The sequence below is a fragment of the Pituophis catenifer genome, unplaced genomic scaffold (assembly GCF_029215685.1).
Source record: "Pituophis catenifer annectens isolate HBS135680 unplaced genomic scaffold, rPitCat1.0.hap2 SCAF_8, whole genome shotgun sequence".
Lineage (NCBI taxonomy): Eukaryota > Metazoa > Chordata > Lepidosauria > Squamata > Colubridae > Pituophis > Pituophis catenifer.
The window spans coordinates 55,392,576-55,418,891 of NW_027256888.1; the positions used below are offsets into that span (position 1 = coordinate 55,392,576).

The window sequence follows — 26,316 nt, forward strand, 5'->3', positions numbered from 1 at the left end:
GCTGTTACAGAATCTGGTAGTCCTGCTAGAAATACTTTGAAACCTCCTTCCAGAGGGGAGCAACACAAGTGAAGTGAGTGTGTGGGACCTCTGACAATGCTTTGAGCTCTAAGCACATAGCACTTATAAGCAGTATCCTGAATAAAAGGAAGAAAACTTCCTATAATCTTCTCGGCTGCCCTTACCACTCTCTGTATGGACTTTCTATCTCAGGCACTGCTGCCACCAAACCAAACAGTGGTGCAGTTTATTAAAAGGCTCTCAATCATACCTCTGTAAAAAGTGGCCAGGACAGAAGGAGAAAGATGTGCTCTCCTCATCCAACACAGGAAATGCAGACGCTTCACTAAGGATGACATGTGGAGATTTATCTACTTACTTTAGTTTTTCATCATTTATGAATGGAAAGAATCATTCCATTTTCTTTGTTAAAACATAATTATTTTGGAAACAAGAAAGAGAGACTGTGTAGATTAAAATAATTCATAAATAAATAAAGTGTTCTTCATGTTTGAGTTTTATTGAGCTATAACACCCTCTTTCAGTGATTACAAATGAATAATTGTAAGTACACTGTAATATAATATTTTCACAAAACAATTTAAAAATAAAATAAAGCAATTGGAAAGTTTCATATATCTAGAGGAAAGGAGCAGAGAAAATATAAGGATCTAAGGAAAATAAGTAAAAACTTGTTCGGCTCCTAGTGACTATAAAAACAAACTGATTGTCCTTGCAACAACCCAGAAATGGTTTGTTTTTTTCCAGGGTGTTCTCTCTTTTTTTGGTCTTTTTGTTCTGTAGTAAATTATATCCTTAGTGCTTCTTGGGGAACTCTCATTCAAATATTAGCCAGTTCCAAGCTAGCACCAAGACAAATTCCTTGTGTGTCCAATCACACTTGGCCAATAAAAATTCTATTCTATTCTATCCTATCCTATCAAGGTCACATACACACCTTCACATTTTCTTTGTCTGACTTACGGTTACATCGTGGCAAAGAAATCCTAAAGTTACCAACCTTTATCCTACCTTATGCTTCTCTGTCCCATGTCTCATAAACCTAGTGAGATCATTTTGAGGAGCAGCTTAAGAAACTGACCCATACAGTCTGTATCTGACTCCTTTATTAGGAGTCCTAATTCCCTTCCATCCAATTCACACACACAGCTAGAACACTTGCTTGTGCTTGTGCTGGGAACTAGTGCGTTGCAATTCCTTATTTCATTACATAATAATGTATTTCTGAACACACTGGGATACGTTAAAGGCATTTTTTTACCAGGGTGGGTTAATTTTGTTCAGGGCGGGGGTGGGGGGCATGGTGGAGGTAGAAGCTCAATAATCAGCTCTACAGCATAGAACTAATTGCAAGGATAAAACCAAATGAATAATTACTTAACTTCAGAATGAGACCTGAGGGAATTCTTCTTTAATAAAGGTTTAACTCACCAGTGATAATGAATGCAATCTCACATACTACAGAATAAGACTATTAACATAATGACTGAGATACAAGAACTATAATTAGAACTGAACAGAAATGTTAATTACCCACCAGTAAGGTACAGAAAGGAAAGGGAAATTTTACCCTTACCCATCAAATGGACTTGAAGGAGAAGAGCTTTAGACATTTATCCCATGTTTCCACATGCATAGCCACAATATTACCAGACAAATATAGTGATAAGAACACTTCATTGAACATTCAAACCAGATTAGCAGTGTGGTATCAATAGCCTTTTGCCATAATATGGACCAGCGGGCTGGATACAAGTTAAATTAGTTTTGCTTTGGGTGAAAACTGAATTTAGCTGTTCAGTTTTAGATGAAAACTGAACTTCAATGGAAATGAAGTGGGACTAGTTCAGAATCAAAGCACATGTTACCAAATAAAATACATTTATTATTTTAATTAGTGCCTGTGGTTTGGGAAAGTCCCAGTCCACATAGCAATGGAGAATGTTTCAGTTTTCCATTTCTGATACACATACTAATTTATTTCCAAATTGTCTCCATGCCTATATGGGTATTTTTAAAAGGATCTCCAATCATCTGCATTAATTAAAATTTCTCAAGTTCGCTCTGTGCAACTTCATATAAATTAGTACCACTTTATCTTCTTTTGATTTTCATTTTACTATAAGATGTATGTATTTATTTACCCATTCATTCATTCATTCATTAGATTTCTATGCTCTCTCTCTCATCTAGACACAACTCTGGGTGGTTTATAAGTTTCGTATTTAGCAACTGTCCACAAAAACATTAGATGGGAAGGTAAAATCTTACATTAATTTAATTACTAATAATTCCTTCTGCTATTCTGGAAATTTTAACATATAAAATTATATTGATCTTTAATGGTAGCTAAGCTATCTAGGAAATGTATATTGTTATTATCTCTTAAGTCATGGTAAAATATATGTAGAATTAGTTTCCAGATAATATCCTAGATAAACTGCCTTTCTTTGCTAAAGAATTATATTCTCTATTATATTTAATATATCTTTTCATTTTTTTATTCTTTAAGTGATCTCATAATTCTTAAGGATTAATGAAGAATTCTAAACTTGCAGCTTTAAAATATATCTTCACTTCTGTGTTTCCTCTTTCTTATAAAAAGAAGGCGATTACCTAGATAGAAAAATATCATCTTTCATTACTTTCTTTGCTCGGTGCATTCTATTCATGAGAAAGAGCAATTTTCATGATGATTATAACTATTGCTATATTTAATGGTTCATGTTTAATCAAGCATTGGCAGAGCATGATCAAGTGGGATGGGTGGGGTGGTGGAGTGCTGTAATTTATACCCTTATCCATATGTGTTCTATAGAGCTGGGCAGCTGGGATAATGCATTTTGGATTGTTTCATATATAAGCTATGAGATGCAATCAGGGTTTATCGGTCCCTAAGATTCATCCCAGCACACATCTAGATGTCTATGACCATTTGAAACAAGGGACAATAAATGTCATTCTGTTTGAAAACCTAACATGTTTTTCATTATTATTAATAATTTTTAGTGTAAATGAAAGTGATATAGATTTTAGTGTATGTCTGACAAACCAATATATACCTAATTCCTGAACTAGGATTTCTAACCAAGACCACAACTGATGGACAGTTAGTTGGAAAAATCTTTTGAATTAATTCCTGCCTAAACTCAGAGATGAACAGATATTCCAGGCCCCAAAGGAACTAACTTTGTCAATTATTTTTAATATGCCATTCTACAGTTTCCATAATTTGTGACATACAAACTATCCCCAGCCTAAGTAGACTTCCTACCAGCAGAGAAAATAGAATTCAAGCTGCCTTAACCTTTGTCTCCAACCATCCATTCAATTATCCAACTGTTTCAGTTCTTACCCTCTTTCAGAAAACTTCTGACTCATTGCCTTGACTCTACTAGGTAGCTAAAATGACTTTGAATTGAATATAAGCAGGTTTCAAGGTTGCTTTTCTTTTGGACCTCTCTGAGTTACACTAAATGAAAAGACCTATTTGATTAGCTTGCAAATTCCATATACGCACCCCTTGGGAATTGTGAAATCATTATCAATAGACAGTAATATATTTATATAAAATTGTCCTTCAAACTGAATTAAATTGTTTAACCTTGCAATCTATTCTACATAAAGGTAAGCACAAATAACCAATACATCAGAGATTTCCATTCTACCATAGTATTAAATTTGCCCATAATAAATTGGATCCTACTCTGTTTTCAGTTTATTGTCCCAGATACAATATTAATTTTAGTTAGACACTGGTCAATGTAATATTCACAGTATGTAATATATCATAATCTTTATTCTATCAGTTTTGAGCAGTTGATTAGGCTGCAATCTCTCATAAATAAGTCTGAAACAGTTCCATTACTTCTGTCAGCCTTAAACAAAGAGAATACTTTAAGTCAATCAGTGCTAGCCCTCTGTCCCTTCTACTGATCAATAGAACAGGACCAATGATCTTGGAATTATACAAATCCAGAGGTGGGTTTCAGCAGGTTCTGACCAGTTCTGGAGAACCGGTAGTGGAAATTTTGAGTAGTTCAGAGAACTGGTAAATACCACCTCTGACTGGCCCCTCCCCCATCTATTCTCTGCCTCCAAAGTCCCAGCTGATCAGGAGGAAATGGGGATTTTGCAGTAACCTTTCTCTGGAGTGGGGAGGGAATGGAGATTTTACAGTATCCTTTCCCTGGAGTGTGGAGGGAATGGAGATTTTACAATATCCTTCCCCTGCCACGCCCACCAAGCCTATGCCCGCCAAGCCATGCCACACCCACCAAGCTACACCTACAGAACCGGTAGAAAAAAAATTTGAAACCCACCACTGCACAAATCCCTTAATCTCTTCTCTTCCACATTCTCCCAAACAATGTATTCATTAACATTTCATACATTACTTGCAAAGGGGGAAAAAGTGTGAATGGTTATGAGAGAAGATCAATTTAAAAAAAAAATGTAGCCAAACCACTGAAATCTGCCAAAAACTTTCTGGGTGCCAAACCATTTCTCTGTCTCATTAAAAAGTCCCTGTGACTTACAAAGGTGAAATAGTAACATGTTTTCAAGTTTATACCTGAATGCTGTGGAATAGTTGTGACTAAGACTGCATGTTACTGGGAAACTGGGTTATTGAGGAAGGGTAAGGAACAAGTTTAAAAGTATTGTACATAAATAAGTTCCACGAACAAAATGCTGAACCCAGATAACAGATGGCACTGATAGTTGGCTTTTGTTCAGAAGCCAAGATGAAAATGGATCATTCACAAGCTCTAACAAAATATTAGCATTAACTGTAGTTTCCAATAAAACAGAGCAGAGTCAGAAATAAACTGATACAGCTTTCATGAATAAAAAAAAGCTGGAGATTTGTCAGATCCAGGGCTGATGCAACATGGTGCAAAAACAATACAGTGTAAGGTACCTGGAGATAGTAAAGTAAGGTTAAACAGCAAGCTTTATGAAGGAGTACAATCTAAAGTTAAAGTCTCTTCCAACTCTACCACAAGTTTTGGTAAAAATACCTCAAGAAGAATTATACTTGATCACTGTTATACATGTCACTGTTCCTTAAACTGGTTTTGAGAGTAAATAGCATTAGCACTTAGACTTTATATACCACTTCACAGTGTTTTACAGTCCTCTCTGTAAAGTGGTTTACAGAGTCAGCATATTGCCCCCAACAATCTGGGTCCTCATTTTACCGACCTCGTAAGGATGGAAGGCTGAGTCAACCTGACTGAGTCAAATAACTAAATGAACTAAACAAACTAAAATAGACAAACTTACAGTCCTTTGTCTGATTTTATTTTTTTAGAGTAAATTGATAAAGATGATAATTACAATGATAAAAACTAATACAAACTCTAACAACTATATAAAATAATACAAAGAAAGAAGAATAAAAAGAAAGAATAGAAGGTACATAAAAGAAGAACCAAAAAGAAAAAAAGAAAAAAATAGAAAAGATTATAGTAAAGAAAAAGAAAAAAATTATCAAGAAGTGATATCCGATCTTTTATACTTCTTCCAAGTATAAAAATATTAGTAACTATCATGTTCTCTTAAAATATAACAAATTATTTCTTCCCATATCCCATTTCTTATCTATAAACAAATCCATAAAGCATTGTCTTATCAGCATCCAAAAAAGTCAATTACGAGTTACCAGAAATAACACCATATCTATTTTAACCTTGATCAAATAAACCTACCAGTAGTTTATATTCCTTCTTTTTTCTTCCCACAACTTAATTTTTAGTCCATTCAAGTAATATTGTAAATCTTGATTTCTTTTATTTTTCTTTGTTCCCTGTCATGAGATTCCTCAACATTTTAAAATACCTCAGTCAATTTCTTTTATATGTCATTTAACATCTTTTCCCAAATCATTGTTGTTTCATTTTATACATCTGTAAATCCACATTTAATTCATGCTCAATCTTGTCAGGAGAAACATAACATCTTTTAGACATAGTATCCAAATAGTGGAAGATATCTCTGTTGACACTATTCATTTCTGAGTCCATGTTTCAAAAAATCTTTCAATATGTCCAATATTAGAATATTTTGCTTTTTCTTGTACTTGTAAGTCAGGTTTATATGTTTTTCTCCTTTAATTCTAATCTTTAGTTCCCTATCATGTCTGCTTTTTAAAATCTTACCATGTTTTTTTAAAAAAATCAGAAGAATTTTCCCATGGAAAAGATTTTTTATAACTTTTTTATTTTATTGAAATCTTATTTCAAATTTATTTGAACCCTTAGTCCATTTATAACTTCCTAAAATCAGTTTTAATCACCCTTTAGCTGTCTATTAAAAAGTAAGCTTTTAAATTCATAGTTAAAACTTTCTTTTGCTAAGGATTGAAGAGAAGATAAATTCTCATATGTTACTGTCACTGTATACAAAGATTTCTAATAACTAAAACACCATTAACAAGCAATTTCTGAAAGTAATTAGAAAAAGAAGTATACAGATGTAATATCCTTTCAAAGGCACAAACTATGATTTGATCAAGATAGCTATTCCTTCATCTCGCAGAGCAATAAACCTGTCAGAGATTAATATCTTATATTATGTTCAAAAGGAGCAGCCGTCTGGAACAGAGGTGCTGTTCAGCAGGTTTTGACCAGTTCCGGAGAACCGGTAGTGGAAATTTTGAGTAGTTTGGAGAACTGGTAAATACCTCCTCTAACTGGCCCCGCCACCACCTATTCTCTACCTCCCGAATCCCAGCTGATCGAGAGGAAACAGGGATTTTGCAGTAACCTTCCCGTGGAGTGGGGAAGGAATGGAGATTTTACAATATCCTTCCACTGCCATGACCACCAAGCCACACCCACCAAGCCATGCCCACAGAACCAGTAGTAAAATTTTTTGAATCCTACCACTGATCTGGAACACTTGTGGATTGTTTTAAATTCACATTTGGAGACGAATTACTGAAAAGTCAGTCTACTTCCTTGCTCTTCATTCTGCTACAGAGGTTCACTCTCTTTCACAGAACTGTCTTCTGTCTGCCATTACATCTTCCAAAGTCCTTTTTCTGATTTCCCTCTAAAAGCCCAGTTCCCCAGCTAACTGCTGCTTAAGGTGTTCCTGAAGTTTTTCTTTCCATATACTTTAAGTTATTGGCGCCATTTTAAAACATAAAACAATAAGATTGGGAGGGACCTTGGAAGTCTTATAGTCCAACCCCCTGCCCATGGTAGGAGATCCTATACCATTCCAGACTTTCTTTGGCCTTGAAAGGATGGATACTCATGATCATAAAAAGAATAACAGAATAATAGAAAAGAATAATAGAGCTGGAAAGGACACCACAGGGACTCAGGTCCAACACTCTACCCAAGCAGGAGATTCTATATTATGTCAGACAACTGGCTGTCCAACCTTTTTAAAACTTCCTGGGGGCAAGCCATTCCACTTATTGTTCTCACTATCAGAAAGTTTCTTATTAGTTCTAGGTTGCTTCTCTCCTTGATTATTTTCCATCAACTGCTTCTTGTCCTGCTTCAGGTGCTTTGGAGAATAGGTTGACCTTTTCTTCTTTGTGGCAGTCCTTCAAATGTTGGAACACTGCTATCAGGTCACCTCTAGTCCTTCTTTTCACTAAAATAAACATACCCAATTCTTGCAACCATTCTTCATGTGTTTTAGTCTACAGCCCCTTAATCATCTTTGTCACTCTTCTCCACACTCTTTCCAGAGTCTCAACATCTTTTTTTATATGGTGACAACCAAAACTGGATGCAATATTCCAAGCGTGGTTTTACCATGGCATTATAAGTGGTCTTAACACTTCATATGAATTTGATTATATCCCTCTGTTAATGCAGTTTATGACTGCACTGGCTTTTTTGATGGCTGCAGCACACTGCTGACTCATATTTAAGTGGTTTTCCACTAGGATTCCTAGATCCCTCTCATAGTTACTGCTATTGAGCCAGGTTCCACCTATTCTATACCTGTGCATTTGATTTTTCTTGCCTACATGTAAAACCTTACCTTTCTCACAATTGATTTTCATTTTGTTAGATAGGGGCCAGAGTTCAGGTCTGTCAAGGTCCTTCTGGATCTTGAGCTGATCTTCTGATCTATTCCTACCAGCTTGGTGTTGTCTCAAAATCTAATGGGTTCCCCTTCTATCCCCTCATCTAAACAATTTACAAAGACATTGAAGAGTACTGGGTCTAAGACAGAACACAGGGGTACCACACTGCTTACTCCCCTCCAAGTAGTTCTATTAAGGATTACACATTGAGTAGTGTGGTCTGTCAGTCAGTTATGATTCTGGTGATGATATTGCCTATCCCACATTTTTCTAACTTACCAAGAAGTAGGCTGTGGTCTACTTTGTCAAATGCCTTACTGAAATCCAAGTATACTATGTCCAGAGCATTTCGCTGGTCCACTAATTTAGTCACTTTGTCAAAGAATGAAATAAGATTTGTTTGGCATGATTTGTTTTTGATGAACCCATATTGCCTTCTGATTATTTGCAAATCTGTTGCTTGAATATCTTTTCCAGGATCTTGCCAGGTATTGATGTTTGGATTATTGGTCTGGAGTTTCATTTTTTTCCCCTTTTCTGAAGGGGAGCATTGGTAGTTCTCCTGTGCTCCAGGAAGTTTGAAAGATATGGTTCAGTGGTTCCAAGATCACGTCTGCCATCTTCTTCAGAACTCTGGAATGTAATCCATCTGGTCCTGGTGAAATTAAACTTGTCTAGGCTGAACAGATATCTTACCATTTCTTTGCTTATTTTAACTTGTATTCCTAATCTATCTTTTACAACTGGTTTTTTTGGTCAGTTGGGCTATTTTTTCTTTTTGTGTGAAGACAGATGCAAAGAATGAATTAAGCAGCTCTGTTTTCACCCTGCTGCCTGTCACTTCTTTAGCATCTTCTCCTATTAGTGAACTGATTGTTTCCTTGACTTTTTTCTTTTCTTTTTTTACACATTGAAATAATTTTTTTAATATTTTGATATTTGTTGCAGGTCTAAGTACATTCTGAGCCTTAGCTTTCCTGACTTCATCATTGCAGATTCAGACTATATGCTGGTATTTTGCCTTAGTTATGTATCCCTATTTTTTATATTTATTTATATTTATTCTTTTTTGTCTTTCAATTTACCACAGAGTGGTAAACCAGCATGCAACCATGCTGGTTTCTTCTTGGGTTTTTTCTTTTTCAGTAGTATTGTGCTAGACTGGCTTTTATAATCATATTTTTCAAAGTTTCCCAAGCTTCTTTAGTTTAGTGTCTTAGAAGCAGACCATTGTCTAAGAATCAGAAGTTCTCTTAATGGCACCATTTTTTTCCTTTTTATTACTTATTTCTTTTTTTATTACTTAGTTCTGTTTATTATCTAAAATCATATTTCTGTACAAAAATGATACGTTTTCCTTCACAACCACACTTTATATTATTGTTCCTTTGTGTAGTTCATGTTCATTCATATTGAAAATGCAGAGAATAAAATGATGCAAAATTTCAAACAGTGCAGAAGGAAACTATTTCCATCTGAGGGAACAGAAGTATCTTGGGTCTTATTGCTCTTTTAATGGTTTCCCACAAATAATACTTAACATGATATTAAATTTGGATGTTCCTGAGCTAATAAAATTTAGGAATTCCCATTGAGAATATATGAACTTTATGGCAAGTAAGGATATTTTCAAATGGTTATTCTTATGGGAGTGAGTGAAGCCAATTAATAAATTAAGTATATTCATTAATAATATGTTTGTAACATTTAGCCATAGCTTATGACATCTGTGTTCTACAGTACTTTTCCCTCCTTGCCTGTTAACAGTGGATATGATGACTTGTGTATTTGTAAAGATAAAGCAATTCTTGCAGTAAATTCGTAATACTGGTAAGAAAATGTCTAATTCTTCATTCTATATATTTTCTAAATATTGTTTTTGTATTATTACTTTCAAAAAGTCTTTGTACTATTGTGGCCCTGCTAATATTCCAAAAAACAATGTCTTAAAATTTTGTTCATTCCAATTCCTATATCAAGGAAAGGAAGAAATTTCTCAAATGTCTCCTGCTGTAATAGAAAATTATGATATCCAAAATAAAAATCAGCTTTGAAAAAGTTTACTGGAATGAGTTAGACAGAACCAACCATTACATAAAACCAGATGAAAATCTTTTGACTCTTGGATCTCTCAGACAACACAAAGTACACTATTACTCTTCCTTGCAACCCTGATTAAATCGGATGTTTCCAATGCCTATATTTTTATATAACATCTGTAACTTTCTGCTCTGTAAAGGAAGATGAATTGTATATAGAATTCTGATCACAATATCATAGATGTACTTCAGGATTCTAGTGATGCCAGATCTGGATTTGAAGGAAAAGGTTCAAAGTTAAGTGTAAGCTGCACAACTACATATGTGCAGCACCTTTCTATCTAACCTGCAAATCTCTCTGATATAGTACATTTATGCTTATGACAACAAAGTAAAAAACATCCTCAAGCTTTTCCAATGGAGCCTAATCAGCTTCATATTGTTATCTTTATTTTTATAAGGTGAAGAGTTATCTTTATTTTTATAAGGTGAAGAGTAATATTTCAAAAAAAAAAATTGGGATGAAACTATTAATGTATCAAACTGAAACTCAGCAGGGTTAAAATCTTATAAAGTTTAATGCTTCTATCATCCCTGCTGTTCCATGCTCTCCTACAAAAAGCTTGAACTAGTTGCAATAGTAGTCATCCTTTCCAATTATAATATATGGAGAGATCTTGTTCCAAATTAAATGAGCAGAGATTAACATTAGACCAACAATCAAGAACAAACAATACCCCAATCAAGGAACTACAACTCATTCAAACAAGCTAACAGTAAACAATAGTCCAATCAAGGAGCCATCAAGATCACTCCTGCCACTCCTACACTGACAGGGCAAGCCACTAATATATAAAATGAGAACAAACTCCATTCCTTACTAGCACTGATGATGTTACCTACTTTGGTAATGAAGTGTCTGCAAGAAAATAACCAAGCTCAGAGAGTACCAAAGGCTTCACAATTCAACCTTAAGCTGCAAGTATTCTCTTCTATGGAAATCAAATTTCATCTCTCCAAATTGCTTCAGCTGAATCAGTACTTCCTGAATCTTAGGAATCATGGTAGAAGATAGGTTTCCCGTCCCTGCATTCCAAAAGCTTTATTAGAAAATGTAAATCAAATATTTGATGAATACTAAGAGCCTTTGGGATGCTACAATTAACACTACCATTATGACACCAAGAATCAGACCGAAATCTAAAAGAAGTCATTTAAGGTAAAGAGAACTCAGGGAACATTAGCTGCTCTAAAAAGGCAGCAAGGGTGTTATCTGTTATTAAAACATATAAAATGCTTAGGGGTTGTGACATAAACTAACAAAGACTGCTAGAAATTTCTCTCTCTCTCTCTCTCTCTCTCTCTCTCTCTCTTTCTCTCTTTCTCTCTGTGTGTGTGTATGTGTGTGTGTGTGTCACACACACACACACACAATTCAGAAAAGGAAAGGATAGCATAAAAGCTGGACTAGAATACAACGATCAGAAATGAATGCAGAAACAGCATGATAGTTAGGGAAATGTATCACATTTTTATGAACAAATTTTCAGTGGTTTATTAATTCCTTTACAAAAAGAACTACAGCAACAGCCTGGATGCCAACATCTGAATTATACTATCTCATAGTATCAGGATTTGTATGAACCCAATTTATGAGTAAATGTGATTGTTCCATCAAAACTCTTAACTTCCATGAACACTAGTATCCATTCCCCATGCCAGGAAAAAGTATTTTTCAGAAGAATGTCAAAAATTCTAACTTCACAGACAATCAAACCAACCAAATTCATCAATTGCATACAAGAGAAGCTTTGGATAGCTTTTCAAAATTATAGTGACTCACATAGAATACTCTTATTTCATGAAAAGAAGCTAAAATGCATTACGTTCGGCAGCCATGTTACCCAATTCATTAATGTATATTCTTCACATAATGTTCAGCATACTTGTTGAAATTAGTTTGAGACTGAATTCTATGGCACTTTAAAAAATGGCAATCAATAGAATTAATTTCTTAATAAATATAAATAGGATTAGGCTGCTAGTCTGATGGATTTCAGTGAAAAAACCTGTTCTGCTGAAATGAGTAAAAATGGTATAATGGCATTAAAATATCAGCAGAAAATCCTGAATAATAGGAATGCAAATTATCATTAGGTGAATAAAGCCATTTTCAAGGACCATGGAAGTGTCTCTAGGAGGTCATATGAACCCAGGTGACTGAGCTATCTATCTATCTATCTATCTATCTATCTATCTATCTATCTGTTTGTTTTATTTTTTTAATTTTGTTTAATTAATTAATTTATTTGTCAAGAACGTATTAGGTAGTTTATATAATTATAAGCATGAATTGAATACATAAAATAGATACAAGTAGAGGAAACATTAGGACAGGGACGGTAGGCATGCTGGTGCTCTTATGCACGCCCCTTACAGACCTCTTAGGAATGGGGTGAGGTCAGAAGTAGACAGTCTTAGGTTAAAATTTTGGGGGTTTTGGGATGAAACCACAGAGTCAGGTAGTGTATTCCAGGCATTGATCACTCTGTTGCTGAAGTTATATTTTCTGCAATCGAGTTTGAAACGGTTCACTTTAAGTTTGTATCTATTGTGTGCTCGTGTAGTGTTGTGGTTGAAGCTGAAGTAGACATTGACAGGTAGGACATTGTAGCAGATAATTTTATGAGCTACACTTAGGTCATACCGAAGATGGCGTAGTTCTAAGTTTTCTAGACCCAGAATTTCAAGTCTGGTGGCAAAAGATATTTTGTTGCAAGCAGAGGAGTGGAGGACTCTTCTTGTGAAATATTTCTGGACATGTTTGATTGTATTAATGTCTGATATGCAGTGCGGGTTCCAGACAGATGAGCTGTATTTGAGAATTGGTCTAGCAAATGTTTTGTATGCTCTGGTTAGTAATGTGATACTACCAGAGAAGAAGCTATGCAAGATTAGGTTTACAACTCTTAATGCCTTTTTGGCAATGTTGTTACAGTGGGCTTTGGCACTTAGATCATTAGATATGAGTACTCCAAGATCCTTGACAGAGTGAGGGTCATCTACAAGGTCATGTCCACACAACTTATATTTTGTGTTCTGATTCTTTTTGCCAATGTGTAAGACAGAGCATTTGTTGATTGAGATTTGGAGTTGCCAACTGTTTGACCATTACGACACAAAGTCAAGGTCTTTTTGAAGGGTAGCAGTATTGTCGGTGGTGTTAAATATTTTTACATCATTGGCAAAGAGAACGCAGTTGCTTATAATATGATCGCAAAGATTGTTTATGTATAGTATGAAGAGTGTTGGTCCTAGAACTCTACCTTGGAGGACACCGCTATTTACAGGTGCAGGATTTGATAGGGTGCTCCCTATTTTGACCACTTGTTGTCTGTTTGACACTGAAAGGCCCTCTGATCATCTCTCTCAACTGGAAAGCATGTTCATGTGACAAAATACAGACATTTTGGTCAGTACTGGGTTTCAATTTTGGTCACTACCAGTTTGCTCATGGGCGCGCACGCACTCACACATGCGCGCAACACTTCTGCACATGCCCAGAGGTGTCTGGGCGGGTGGGCGGAGCCTCCAGCCATGGCTACCAGTTCACCCGATCTGGGGCAAACCGGTAGCAACCCACCACTGATTTTGGTATTAAAAATGTTTTAAAATTACACTGAAAGTGCATTTAAATACATGTGTTCATTCAAAAAGGCTATGAGAAGCTATTTCTTCATTTTTATATATGCAATATTTATTTCACTTTTCCATTCACTCAGAGCAATAAATAACATCATGAGTAAATAAAAAATGCAAAATAAAAAAAAATAGGAAAATAATACTCCTTAATGCTCTCCAAGTTTGGTTGTTACCTGCAAACATTTTATTACCTAAGTAATATAGGTAGTTTGGTACCTACGTAATTAGGTTACCTAGGCAGGTAAGGAAATGTCTATAAGCAAACCACCAAGCTCTGACAGCACCAAAGATTCCACAATCCAACCCTGAACTATATACCGTATTTTCCGGCATATAAGACGACTGGGTGTATAAGACGACCCCTGACTTTTCCTGTTAAAATATAGGGTTTGGGCTATACTCACCGTATAAGACTACCCCTCTTCCAACGCACACCAAATAAAAATTAAAAAACATCAGTTGGCTCACCCACAATGTAAAAGCAGCTGTGCTAGACCCAAAATGGCCCCTGCAACAAGCAGGAACCTCACACAGCCACAAAAAGCCCAAAAAAACAACTTTCACACTTTACACATACAAAATTCCACATACAGCTTTGTGAGATTTTGTGTGTTTGTGTAGTTAGAGTGAAACACTACAGAAACACATTAAATCTCAGAAAGCTGCACAAATATTATTTTATTTTTATTTTTATATGAAAACTAAATTTAAAACTTCCTAAACTTTAAATGGCTAGGTCTAAAAAAGAACAACTAAAAAAACCCCAATTAACTATTTTTTTTAAAGCTCCCAAAGGGGAAAAAAAACTTACCCAATAGAACAGGGGTCTCCAACCTTGGCAACTTTAAGACTTGTAGACTTCAACTCCCAGAATTCCTCAGCCAGCTTTGTTTTGCTGGCTGAGAAATTCTGGGAGTTGAAGTCCACAACTCCTGCCTGCTTGATTGCAAGCAGGGAGTGGCTTGCTGATGGAATGGATTCAGGCAAGCAAAGCAAGGCAAGCATTGCGATTAGCAGCTAAGGTAAGCAAGCTGGAGGGGGAAAACTTTTTTCCTTTTACAGGGCTCTGGCGATCCCAGCTGAGTTGCCTGATTAGCAGGCAACTCAGCTGGGATCGTCAGAGCTTGGATCGATGGCTCTGGCGATCCCAGCTGCGTTGCCTCATTAGCAAGCAAAGCTGGGATCGTCAGAGCTTGGATCGCCAGAGCCATTTAAGGCTCGTCAGAGTCTTTCAGGCTGGTCTGCCTGGTTACAGGAGAACGACACCCGGCGTATAAGACGACCCCCGACTTTTGAGAAGATTTTCATGTGTTAAAAAGTCGTCTTATACGCCGGAAAATACAGTATATTCTCTTCTATTAATAATTAAACTACATACTCTAAAATTATTAACGTTAAATGTATGGCTAAGAAAATGTCCCTTAACAGCTTTTCTAAAATCAAAGAGTACTTGCTAAATGAAATCCTCAAATAAGTGGTTTTGAAAGAATGGAAAAGAATGTCTCTCCAAGCATAGGACTATGGGGAGGTATCTCTTCATATATAACTCCCATCCATAATTAGATTTTGCTATACCTGTTCACTACCTTTTATAGGGTAGATTACTTCAGCCCATAGCTGGTAGTCCTTACTTTCAAAACAAAGGATAGAAAACAATTGCTCTTTGTTGCAGCTTTCTGATTGCCCCCTAATAAAGTATAAAGACATGGTCATCATAGCTACTTATACAAGAAGTGCTTGTTTTTTGAGTTTGGGTAGATTACTTAGTTTATAACTGGATGTGATTATTCCAGACCTAGTGGGAAAAAAGCTAAAATTTGTCTTCATTACTTCAGAATGAAGACAAGGCTTTGTTTTTTCTTGCTTATGCTACAAAAGTATGGGTTTTTTTTAAAAAAAATGTTTTTTATTTTATTTATAAAAATTCATTATAAAAATTATATACCAGAGAAATAACAGAAAATGTTTAAAATGAAACTAAATAAAATAATCTATTACCCTAGCTTTCTCTCTTTCCCTATTTAGACATATTATTTAGTTTGGATATAAGAGTTGATTGCTCCCACAGCTGCAGATTGGAACCCAAAACTAATTTAATGGGTAATGCACTGTATCTATTTAGATACACAGAGAGAGAGATTAGTTTTAAGACAAACATATACTTTAATTCTGGTTAATAATGTATTTTTGTTCTTGGATTTCTTACACATTTACAACCCTCGCCCCAGAGTAAGTAGATTCATACATAGTTTTCTTTTTATTAATAACATTATTCCATTTGCACATAAACTGAAGCTATGATCATTTTTATATACCAACCCTCTGTAAGTGTGTAAATAAACAGAAATGTATAAACAAGCACAAAATACAGTAAAAGTGAAATTGAAATAAATGACTAAAAGTTTTCACACTTGAAATAAAAATCTTAAAGGAAACAGAAACCCAGAAACCCAGGTCCCTGCCCACAGCAGATATTTTGATGCACATTAAGAAAGATTGGGCCAGTCTATCTACAAGACAAAAGACCATCAGTTCTAGGGTGATGGGATTAAGACATAACCCCTCAGGACATAATAGGATTAGCCTCTACCCATCTAGCAGCAGGGCTCACTGCATTTCAAAATTTCCTATGGACATTGCATCACCCAGCAAGGTTCAACGAAACTTATCTCAGACAACCTCAGCTATGACCCCTGCGTAGCCCCATGGGAGTCTGACAGCAGCTAATAGAATACATATTCTTGCACAGGAACAGGAACCTCAAGTTCAAGCCCAAGAGAGGGTATAAATACCTCTCACTCTCCACTCCATGTGGTCAGCTGCCCAGGACATCAAACCCATGTGGTTCTGTTCATCAATAAGTTGTCTTTCCAATCAGCCTCCAGATTTCCAGGGTCTTTCTCCCCACTTGGAACTGAACCAGATGGATATTTCTTCCAACACAACAATAGATTGTAAAGCGTTCTACATTTTATATAAGCAGAGGATTGCATAGACACAGAAGGGAATAAATCAGCAACTTCTACTCAAGGTCTCATCAAAAGAAAAGGTGTAACAGTCCCCTTCTGTTTGTGGTACAGGAAAATATGCAAATACATTTAGGAATGTTTCCAAAATTCTCATACTTCAGCTCTTGAAGATCTGGATCTTGCTCATATATGTTTTTATTTTGCACCTCATGTAAGCTACTCTGATAATGTGTTGAAGAGTAAGATGAAAATATCAAAATGGTAAAAGTTTTTAAAATAACTATGGTGTTTAAGGAACTGTCACTTGAATGAGGGTGGGTTTTATCCACAACTTCCTCAAATAAGTAAACTCTAAATACCAAATAAATAAGGCATTTTTTATTTATTTGTATTAACTAAAAAATGAAGCAGCCTTTCAATGTATCATTTACCCCCAAAATACCCTTTGCTATATTTCTACATAATCTATAAACTATTGTGCAAATCTCTTACCTTGCAACAGTAGAGTTGTTGCAGTATTAATTTCCTTTTGTGTTGGAAACCGGCCACAGTCTCTGAAAAACTTTGGGAGCTCATTTCTATCCATTTCTTTCCAGATCGCTTTCTTTAGAAATATAGTTTCATAAACTAGGAGACAAAATAATATATAGATCAAAAGGTCTCATATTGTTGTTGTATTGGGATTGTTTGAAGTTTTGTATCCAATTTATCAAACATGCTTTTCTTTATTCTGTCTCTATATCATATCTAAGTAAAAGTGTGTGTGCCATATCCTATTGGAAGTCTTGATTCTGTAAAAGCAGTCTCAAAAATTTGAGATTCAATCATGGTTTCTTCCAAATAAAAATCCTTAATGAGAGAGATATTAAGCCAACTTCAGGAATACCACACATATGAAAATTGTTCTTCTTGATAGGTTTTCCTACTACAAATTTACAGTTGTAATAGGAATTCTCAATCTGAAATTTTGTATTGCAAAATTTTGTATTTCCTCAATCAGGAAATCTGAAGGGCAATTGATATTTTCAAACCTATTTGCAAAACAGATAAAATATTTGCTATACATAGGACAAAAACGTAAGACAGCCACATACATAATAAGTCTTTTCGTGATCTGTACTGTGCCCATTTCCATAAATTACAACCATCTTTATTAAAAGGAATCCTTCCACGAATTTTAACAGCATAGCTTCCAGCTTTTTATTAGCATTCATATGTTGGTATCAAACTGATAAATATTATCATCTATTTTTGCATCACTGTATTATAGAATTGTTATATATTGTGGGTAATATAATCAAGAACAGTGCTGGCATGATCACTATGAAAGATTATTGATTATGTCACTAAAACTATTTCATAATATCTAATTAATATTTAAATGTATTATATTTTAACTTCTAAAGACATAATAAATAGTTCCTTTACCATTTGATCCAAATTACAGTCCACATTTGGTACTTAAACCTTAGGACTTGGCATTGTTAACAAAAGTTCCAAAGATATTCTTTGGACTTGATCTGAACAGAGTACGTCTGTTGTTGTTGTTAGTCACGAAGTTGTGTCCGATTCATCACAATGCCATGAACAACGTTCCTCCAGGCCTTCCTGTTGTCTACCATCCCCTGGAGTCTCATGCTGACTGCTTCAGTGACTCCATCCAGCCACCTCATTCTCTGTCCTCAATCTTTCCCAGCATTAAGCTTTTCTCCAGTGAGTCCTTCCTTCTCATTAGGTGGCCAAAGTATTTCAGTTTCATCTTCAGGATCTGACCTTCTAAAGAGCAGTCAGGGTTGATCTCCTCTCGGACTGACTGGTTTGATCATCTTGCAGTCCAAGGGACTCGTAGGAGTCTTCTCCAGCACGTCTGGAGAAGTACGTCTGTACTACTCATTAAATAGTCCAGTGCTTTTTCACATTTCCATGTGAGCCTGAAAATACATCCTTCTTTAAGGAGTAGAACCACTGACACCTCAAAAAAGATGTGGCTTATAAATGAATAGCAGAAACGTGTTACGCTGACATCATGCTTATTCCTCACTGTTTCAAAATGTGTACAGCTCTGCTAAACGTATCTTGTAAGAGCTCTTTTTCTGTTGTGAGAGATCTTGATTATTTTACAAGATATATCCACTATCAGTTCTTCAATTACATGAGCACAACACTTTAAAAAGGTTGTTTGGCATTAGCTTCCATGTCAGAGGCATAACGTTTAAACTATGCTCAGTTATCATTGCAGTGAGTCGAGTATGATATGCTAATGTCTCAAAATGTTGCCAAATAGTGCATCAATTCTGAATGAAAACATTGAGACAGAAATGGATGCTAAATGTTTTTTTGCCATTTCTTGTTTGCAATTTGCCATTTTAGCTCTTGTCAGTACTTTCCCCAGGTTGTTTTTGGAGTCCAACTAAAGTTTCTCATACAAGGACGTACAAGAAGGAGAAAAGGTAAAGAATTTTACCATGCTTCCTTCTAGTTGGTTGGTTTGTTTTCTTGCTTGCTTGCTTTTTGCTGGGGATGTCTGAATGTCTTGCCTTTTTGGTATTTCAGACTAGAGATCTGCACCGAAATACAGAAAGTTGCTAGCAACATAAAGTACTCTGCCAGAACACACAGTTTTGCAACTCAGTGCTCAGAAAAAGAGTAATAGTATTTTACCAAGATATATCCTTACTACCCAGAATCTAACAGTTAGTCACATGATACATTTAAGTGAAAATGATATAGATTACATTTGGGGTTCCTGCAGGGAAAATGTGTGCTCTATCACTAAACTATGGTGTCTCTCCCAAAAGACCGAATTTATATTACTCTGTTTCCCCCAAAATAAGACATCCCCTGATAATAAGCCCAATCGGGCTTTTGAGCGCAAGGCAATAAAGCCAAGCACTTATTTCAGGGTTCAAAAAAATATAAGATAGGGTCTTATTTTCAGAGAAACACGGTACTAATTCTCGTAAAAAAAGACACCACCATTGAGATAATACAAGCAACCTCAATTGAAGATATTGAATAGTTTTTGAAATAGTTAACAGAGATATGGTAAGAATAATCTCAACAGATTATTCTGAAAAATACATACGCATTTTATTGTCAAGCCAGTCTTCCAGTTGTTCAAATATTAGTGCTGTACTTGTATCCAAGATGCCACAACGGCGTTTAATTCGACTCATCATTCTACGATAATCCTTTATAACAGCTAATATATTTGGTCCATGGTTCTTAGCCTGTAATTACAAATATATGTATATGCTTGTATATATACATACATACATACATACATACATACATACATACATACATGTAAAGTGGTATTGGAAGAAACAACATTTATAGGGTAAAGAATTATAGATGCATAAAGTAAGAAAACCTTCCAGCGATTGCCATAAAAACAAAATAAAAGTCCCTTGTAATATTGCATTTTGACACTAGACACTAAAGGATTTTATGGCAAAGATTAAAGTCTGCCAAAGTTCTATATATGGAAATGTTAAAAATCTGGTAGCAGAAAATACTAGATATCTATGAGATTCTCAGTCATCCAGGTAACATCCAGATGCTTTTTTTTTTTTTTTACAAAAGGCATCTGAACTTTGTTTTTCCTTGAAGTGATCAGAACCCTACACCACCACGCTAAAGATCTGCCTACCAACAAAGATGGAAGAAAAAAAGTACTAAAACAAATCAAGGAAGCCCTCAGAACTTGTGGTTATCCTAACTGGCCCTTCATCAAATCCAAACAAAAAAAGTCCCAGCAGGACCTCCTCCATAAAAGACAAAGGAGTGAACAATAAACAAAGCAATGTTGTCATTCCGTAGATTGCAGGAATATCAGAATAGTTCTAGAGGATTTTACACGAATACAAGATACATGCACCTTTTAAACCCAAGAATATACTAAGGCAGACACTTGTCCACCCCAAGGATAAAACACCCAGACCCAAACAAGATATGTGATATCTGCAGTACAATGCAGTGAGACATGTGTAACTATGTTCATTGGAGAAACAAAATAATCACTTCACAAACGCATGGCACAATATAGGAGAACAAAGTCATCAGGACAAGATTCAGCAATCCATCTGCATTTGAAAGACCAAGGCCATTCTTTTGAAGACAGAAAAGTCCACATTCTGGACAGAGAGGACCACTGGTTTGAAAGAAGAGTCAAAGAGGGCATGTATGTTAAAATTGAATAGCCCACTCTATTCAATTTTAGGGGATCTATCTCCTGTTTACAACACAATCCTTTCAGCAGTTCCAAGAAGGTTCCACACTATTCAGATGATCCTAATGGCATAGATGAACCTTCAAGTCAGGGGTGGTATTCACTTACCTTCACTACCGGTTTGCAAATGTGAGCACACATGTGCGCTTCACTTGCATGCACTACCTCTGTGCTTGCGCAGAGCCTTCCATGCATCCACAGAGCATCAAAAATGGGACAGTTTCCTATGTTCAGCCACCCAACCTGGAGTAGATTTTCACAAACCACAATAGAAAAACAATACAACCATAATACTAACATGGAACTCTGAAACAAAGCCAGATATCTATTTTGCATCACGTTTACACCAACAGCAACATCACAGACTTCAACAATTTCACACTAAGTTTAGAAGCACTTTCCCATGCTCTTCCTTCATGTGATGTACGACATCATTTGTCAGCAGTGCCGTCTGAATTTTCTGTAGGACAAACAGATCAGGCTTTGCACAAAATAATTAATGGACAAGTTTGACATTAGGACTCAAAACAAGGTCAAATTCATATCAGAGGCAAAAATGGTTTTATCTATGCTCGAGCCAGATAAGAGAGAGTCTCGTGTTTTTAAAATTCCTGAAAATGCCATATTGGCTTCTTCTTTGAAGCCAAAGCCACACCCCCAAGAGGGTCTTGTGTCAGGCAAATCAGAACAGAGAGCTGTGTACACATCACAATTGTCACATGACGTTCTCTCTCCTCAAATTACACATCATGCCACGAAGGCAGAAAAGTTATCTGAGCTGCCCGAAATTAAAGGTGCAGCACCATCTGCTGGCAAAAGTAATTTACTAGAGAAAGCCGAAATGCATTGCAGTTTGCAAGAACAATTACAAGTATTGCATCGGACTTTATCAAACATGTCCCGAATCCACTCAGATATTCAGACTGCAATTCCACAAGTGTCTCCACAGGCCCAATCTTCAGCACCCCCTGGTGGTGCTGGTGTCCTTTTAGATGGAGCACAACAACACTTAATGCAGCAAAGGCAAATGACTGCGTCTCCAGCAGGCCATGTTAATATTGCAACTCAAGCACAAGTGGCAGCTGGAGCACAACAACTACAGGTGCATGCATAACACCCTCAAATTCAAATACAGCAGCAGATTCCAATGCAGCAGCAAATACCATGCGTATTTTTACCGGCACAGCCAGCATACCAAATGCATGTTCCTCAACAGGCCTTTTCTGTTGCTTCACTAGCTGGTGAGTCGAAATTAAAGACGTCAGGACAAAATTATAAGGCCTGGGTCAGTGAGATTGGATTGTTACTTTGCAGAGAAGGTACTCACTGTATGGTTTTTAATCCTCCTGCCCAGCCATGGACTCCTGCAATAAGAGACTTACAGACTAAAGCTTGCACAACATTATTGATGTCCATGGATACTGAACTGCAGGTCACCTTTCCGCCTGATGCAACAGCCCAACAAATTTGGGTCCAATTAGAAAATTGCTATAGGCCTGTTTCAATTGAATCTTCATGTTTGCTCATGTCTGAGTTCCATGGTTCGAGATTGAAACCTGGTGAACAAATTGGAGGATCTTTAACCAAACTGAAAGGAATCAGAAAAGAATTGAGAGAAAGAGGCTATCTTATTGATGATATTCAAATGATCATCATTATTATTAACTCATTGAATTATGAATGGAAAGATGCCATTACAAAGATTAATCAAGTGCCTATTGCTCAACGCACAGTGGATCATATATGCAGACTTTTAATTGAAGAAGAAGCACTTATGTTAGCTACCCCACATTTGAGAGGACCACCTGCATCAAGAGCTCCAGCGAGGCGTCCCTTCCAAGGAAGAACCTACGTTCCAAGGATGCCAAGATGCTACATCTGTAATCGTGTGGGACACGCCACCCGGGATTGTTCCCAACGAGTTCCAGCTCCTGTCTCATACCAGCCCAGAGGAATAGATTCCAGAGGAGGCAGAGGCAGAGGCAGAGGCAGAAGACAAGGTCGTCGTGGTCCCAGGCGTGATCCACAAGCTCCACTCACCACATTGGTGTTAACCAACGATCCACAATCTCAACCAGAGTATGACAGACGACTCCTGTGGACTTTGGACAGTGGTGCAGCATTGCATGTTACCTACAGAAAGGAACTTTTCACAGAGATGCACGAGCCTGAACCTGAACTACGTGAATTTTATTCTTTTTCCAATCATCCTTGTCAGGTCAAAGGAAAAGGAACTGTTTATGTTGAAGAGCTCAATGCATTCATTCCTGATGTTTATTATATACCAACAGCAAATAGTAATTTTCTTAGTCAGAGTCACTTGTCTAGAGTGTTAAAGTTCCAGGTTCACCACCTTGAAAAAGCAAGTTACATAGTTAAAAATGGAGATATTGTTGCTGAAACCATGTTAATTGGTGGTGTTTATTACTTAAAGCCAAAGTCTAAACCGCAAACATAGGCAAGTATACCAAAAGAGGAGAGCACAGGCCCAGAGAGAGATCCTGTTGCTACTCCAAAGGCTCCTAAAGCCAACAAAAAGAAAATTAGGAAACAGGTTGCTCAGAGCAAACCTGAGGTTCCTCATAAAAATGCTAACATTGAGAATTCACTAACTGGTAAACCTTTGCATTCCAGGTGTATCCATAAGTGGCATAGAATATTGGGGCATGCCAGTTTCCATGTTCTTAGGAAGATGCCAGAGTTCACAAAAGGTTTCGATCTAAAGGGGTGTAAGGTGTTTTTGGATTGTGCTGTCTGCAAGAAAGCCAAATCCAAAGCAGCAGCCATTCCCAAACATGCTACACGCCTGTCAACACGCATTTTTGATTTGGTACACACTGACATAGTTGGTCCTTTTAAGCCAACTTTAAGCTTGGTGGTAGAAAATATTTTTTAACAATTGTTGATAATTATTCTAGATATGGATATGGATATCCTATGAAAGAAAAATCTAAGACTTTTCAGATCTTTCAGATCTTTTCAGATCTTGCTCTTGTTTCTACCCAACACCAAGTTCGCATCACCAGAATCCAGAGTGATCGTGGTGCTGAATTCATGTCTCAGCGTTTCCAGGACTGGATGCGTAAAAATGGAATTCTTCATCACACCTCAGCTCCTTACACACCGGCTCATAATGGAGTCGTAGAAAGACGACAAGGGGTACTGCAAACCATGATGCGTTGTCTCCTAGAAGACACCAACCTTAGTATGCCATACTGGGGTGAAGCTATCAAATATGCAAATTACTTTGTCAACCGTACTTGGAGCAGTGTAATAAATCAGATTCCTTTCTTCATGGCTACAAGCCCGATCTCAAAAACCTCCATATTTTTGGTTCATATGCTATGGTAAACATCCCCTTAGCTCAAAGAAGAAAAGGGGGTCCAGCAGCAAAGAGACTGAGATTTATGGGCATTGATGATAACTCAAAATGGAGCAAATTTATTGATTCCAGACATGTAATTGTGATTTCCCAATCTGCTAATTTTGAGGAAGATGTTGACTGGTCCAGGATTCATTCCAATGATCCTGGAGTTTATTTTCCTAGAGATGATGTTGCTGATGCCTTGCAGTCTGATGACCGAGATCCATAGGCAGATGTTCCATCCACTAGTTCTTCTCAACCTGATGTTCCGTCTTCGCAAGCTGCGGATGCTGACGCTAGCAACGAATGTGAGGACGAGGACGAAGCAGAAGAAGAATGGACTGTTGTTCCGAGACATTCCAAGAGGGCCACAAAGGGGATCCCTCCACAGCGATATTTGTGGCAACTGACAAAAACACCCTTGCCTTTGATTTGCAATGTTACACTTCCACCTGATAATTTCACACAAATCAAGCAGCTTCCTGATTCAGAGCAAGAGAAATGGTATGAGGCAATGCAGACTGAAATGGACAGTCTAAAGAAACTTAAGGTGTTTACACCTGCAAAACCTCCAGCAAACAAAAGAGTCATTGACACTCGATGGGTCTACAGAATCAAAAAGAAGCCAAATGGTGAGTCATTGTACAAGGCCAGACTTGTAGCTCAGGGTTTCGCTCAACGTTATCCTGAGGATTACACAAATACCTACTCACCGACAGTCCAGACTGAGAGTGTAAAAATTGCTTTAGCCACAGCTACTATTCTTGGTTTAGAAGCTTTCCAGTTCGATGTTGACACGGCTTATCTACATGCTGACCTAGATGAAGAGATCTATGTGAGAGGTCCTCCAGGGTTCCAACAGCAAGAAGGGGATACCTGGTTTCTACAAAAAAAGTATTTATGGTCTGAAACAGTCTGGTTTAATGTGGTACTTATGTCTTACTGACAACTAAATTCAATGGGCTTTATTAAATCTGAAACTGATGAGTGCGTGTTCACAAAAAGATCTAACAATACATATGAGATAGTTCTTGTTTATGTTGATGATATTGTTTATATTGGTCCAAATAAGCAGATGAGTGAAATTTTTGCCAAAGCTTTGCAGAGATACTTCACATTGAAATCTTTAGGTCATATTAGCACTTATTTAGGTGTTCAGATTGACAAAACACAGAAGGGGTTTAGTTTTTCACAAGAAGATAAAATTGAACAAATTTTGCATCATTGCAACATGAAGGATGCTAACACAACAAAGACACCCATGCAAACAGATTTTCACAACTTGACACATGAACCAAGTCCTGAGTTCGAGGATCAAACACTTTATCGTTCAGTTATTGGGTCACTGTTGTACATTAGTAGTTGGACGAGACCCGACTTTGCACTTAGTGTTAATCTCTTGTCTCGACATGTAGGTAAGGCAAAACAGTTTCATTGGACATGCGTTAAGAAAGTATTGAAATACCTAAAACACACTAAACATATGAAGTTATTGTTAGAACCAACACATACTGATTATGCAGAATTATGTTGTTATGCAGATTCTGATTGGGCGAGTGATAAGAAATCACGTAAAAGTACTTCAGGTTATATGATGTTCTTAAATGGATGGCCTGTTTACTGGCAAGTGCGTAAACAGAATTTTGTTTCTTGTTCATCTACTGAAGCTGAATGCTTGTGTTTCAGATGCATGTAATTCTCTAACGTGGTTTGATGCTTTGGTCACAGATATCTGGACACACCCGATCCGACCAATCACCGTGATGGAAGACAATGAATCAGTGGTTTATATTTCTGAATCACATTTCACAGGTTCTAGGTCCAGACACATTGACATCCGTTATCAAAACATAAAACAATTAGTGAAACAAGGTTTTGTTAAATTGCAGTATGTGTCTACACATGATCAAATTGCTGATATGCTCAACAAACCGCTT

General features: G+C 36.6%; 1 protein-coding gene across 1 annotated transcript in view; it reads right to left on the reverse strand.

Annotated features, from left to right (window-relative positions):
• IQCM (IQ motif containing M) overlaps positions 1–26,316 on the reverse strand; it is a 116,486-nt gene that overhangs the window by 30,808 nt on the left and 59,362 nt on the right. Inside the window, exons 8-9 of the mRNA XM_070949001.1 lie at positions 19,870–20,014; positions 17,277–17,411 (exon numbers count right to left, since the gene is read on the reverse strand). Coding sequence (XP_070805102.1) covers positions 17,277–17,411; positions 19,870–20,014 — 280 coding nt within the window. The remainder of the gene's footprint in view (positions 1–17,276; positions 17,412–19,869; positions 20,015–26,316) is intronic.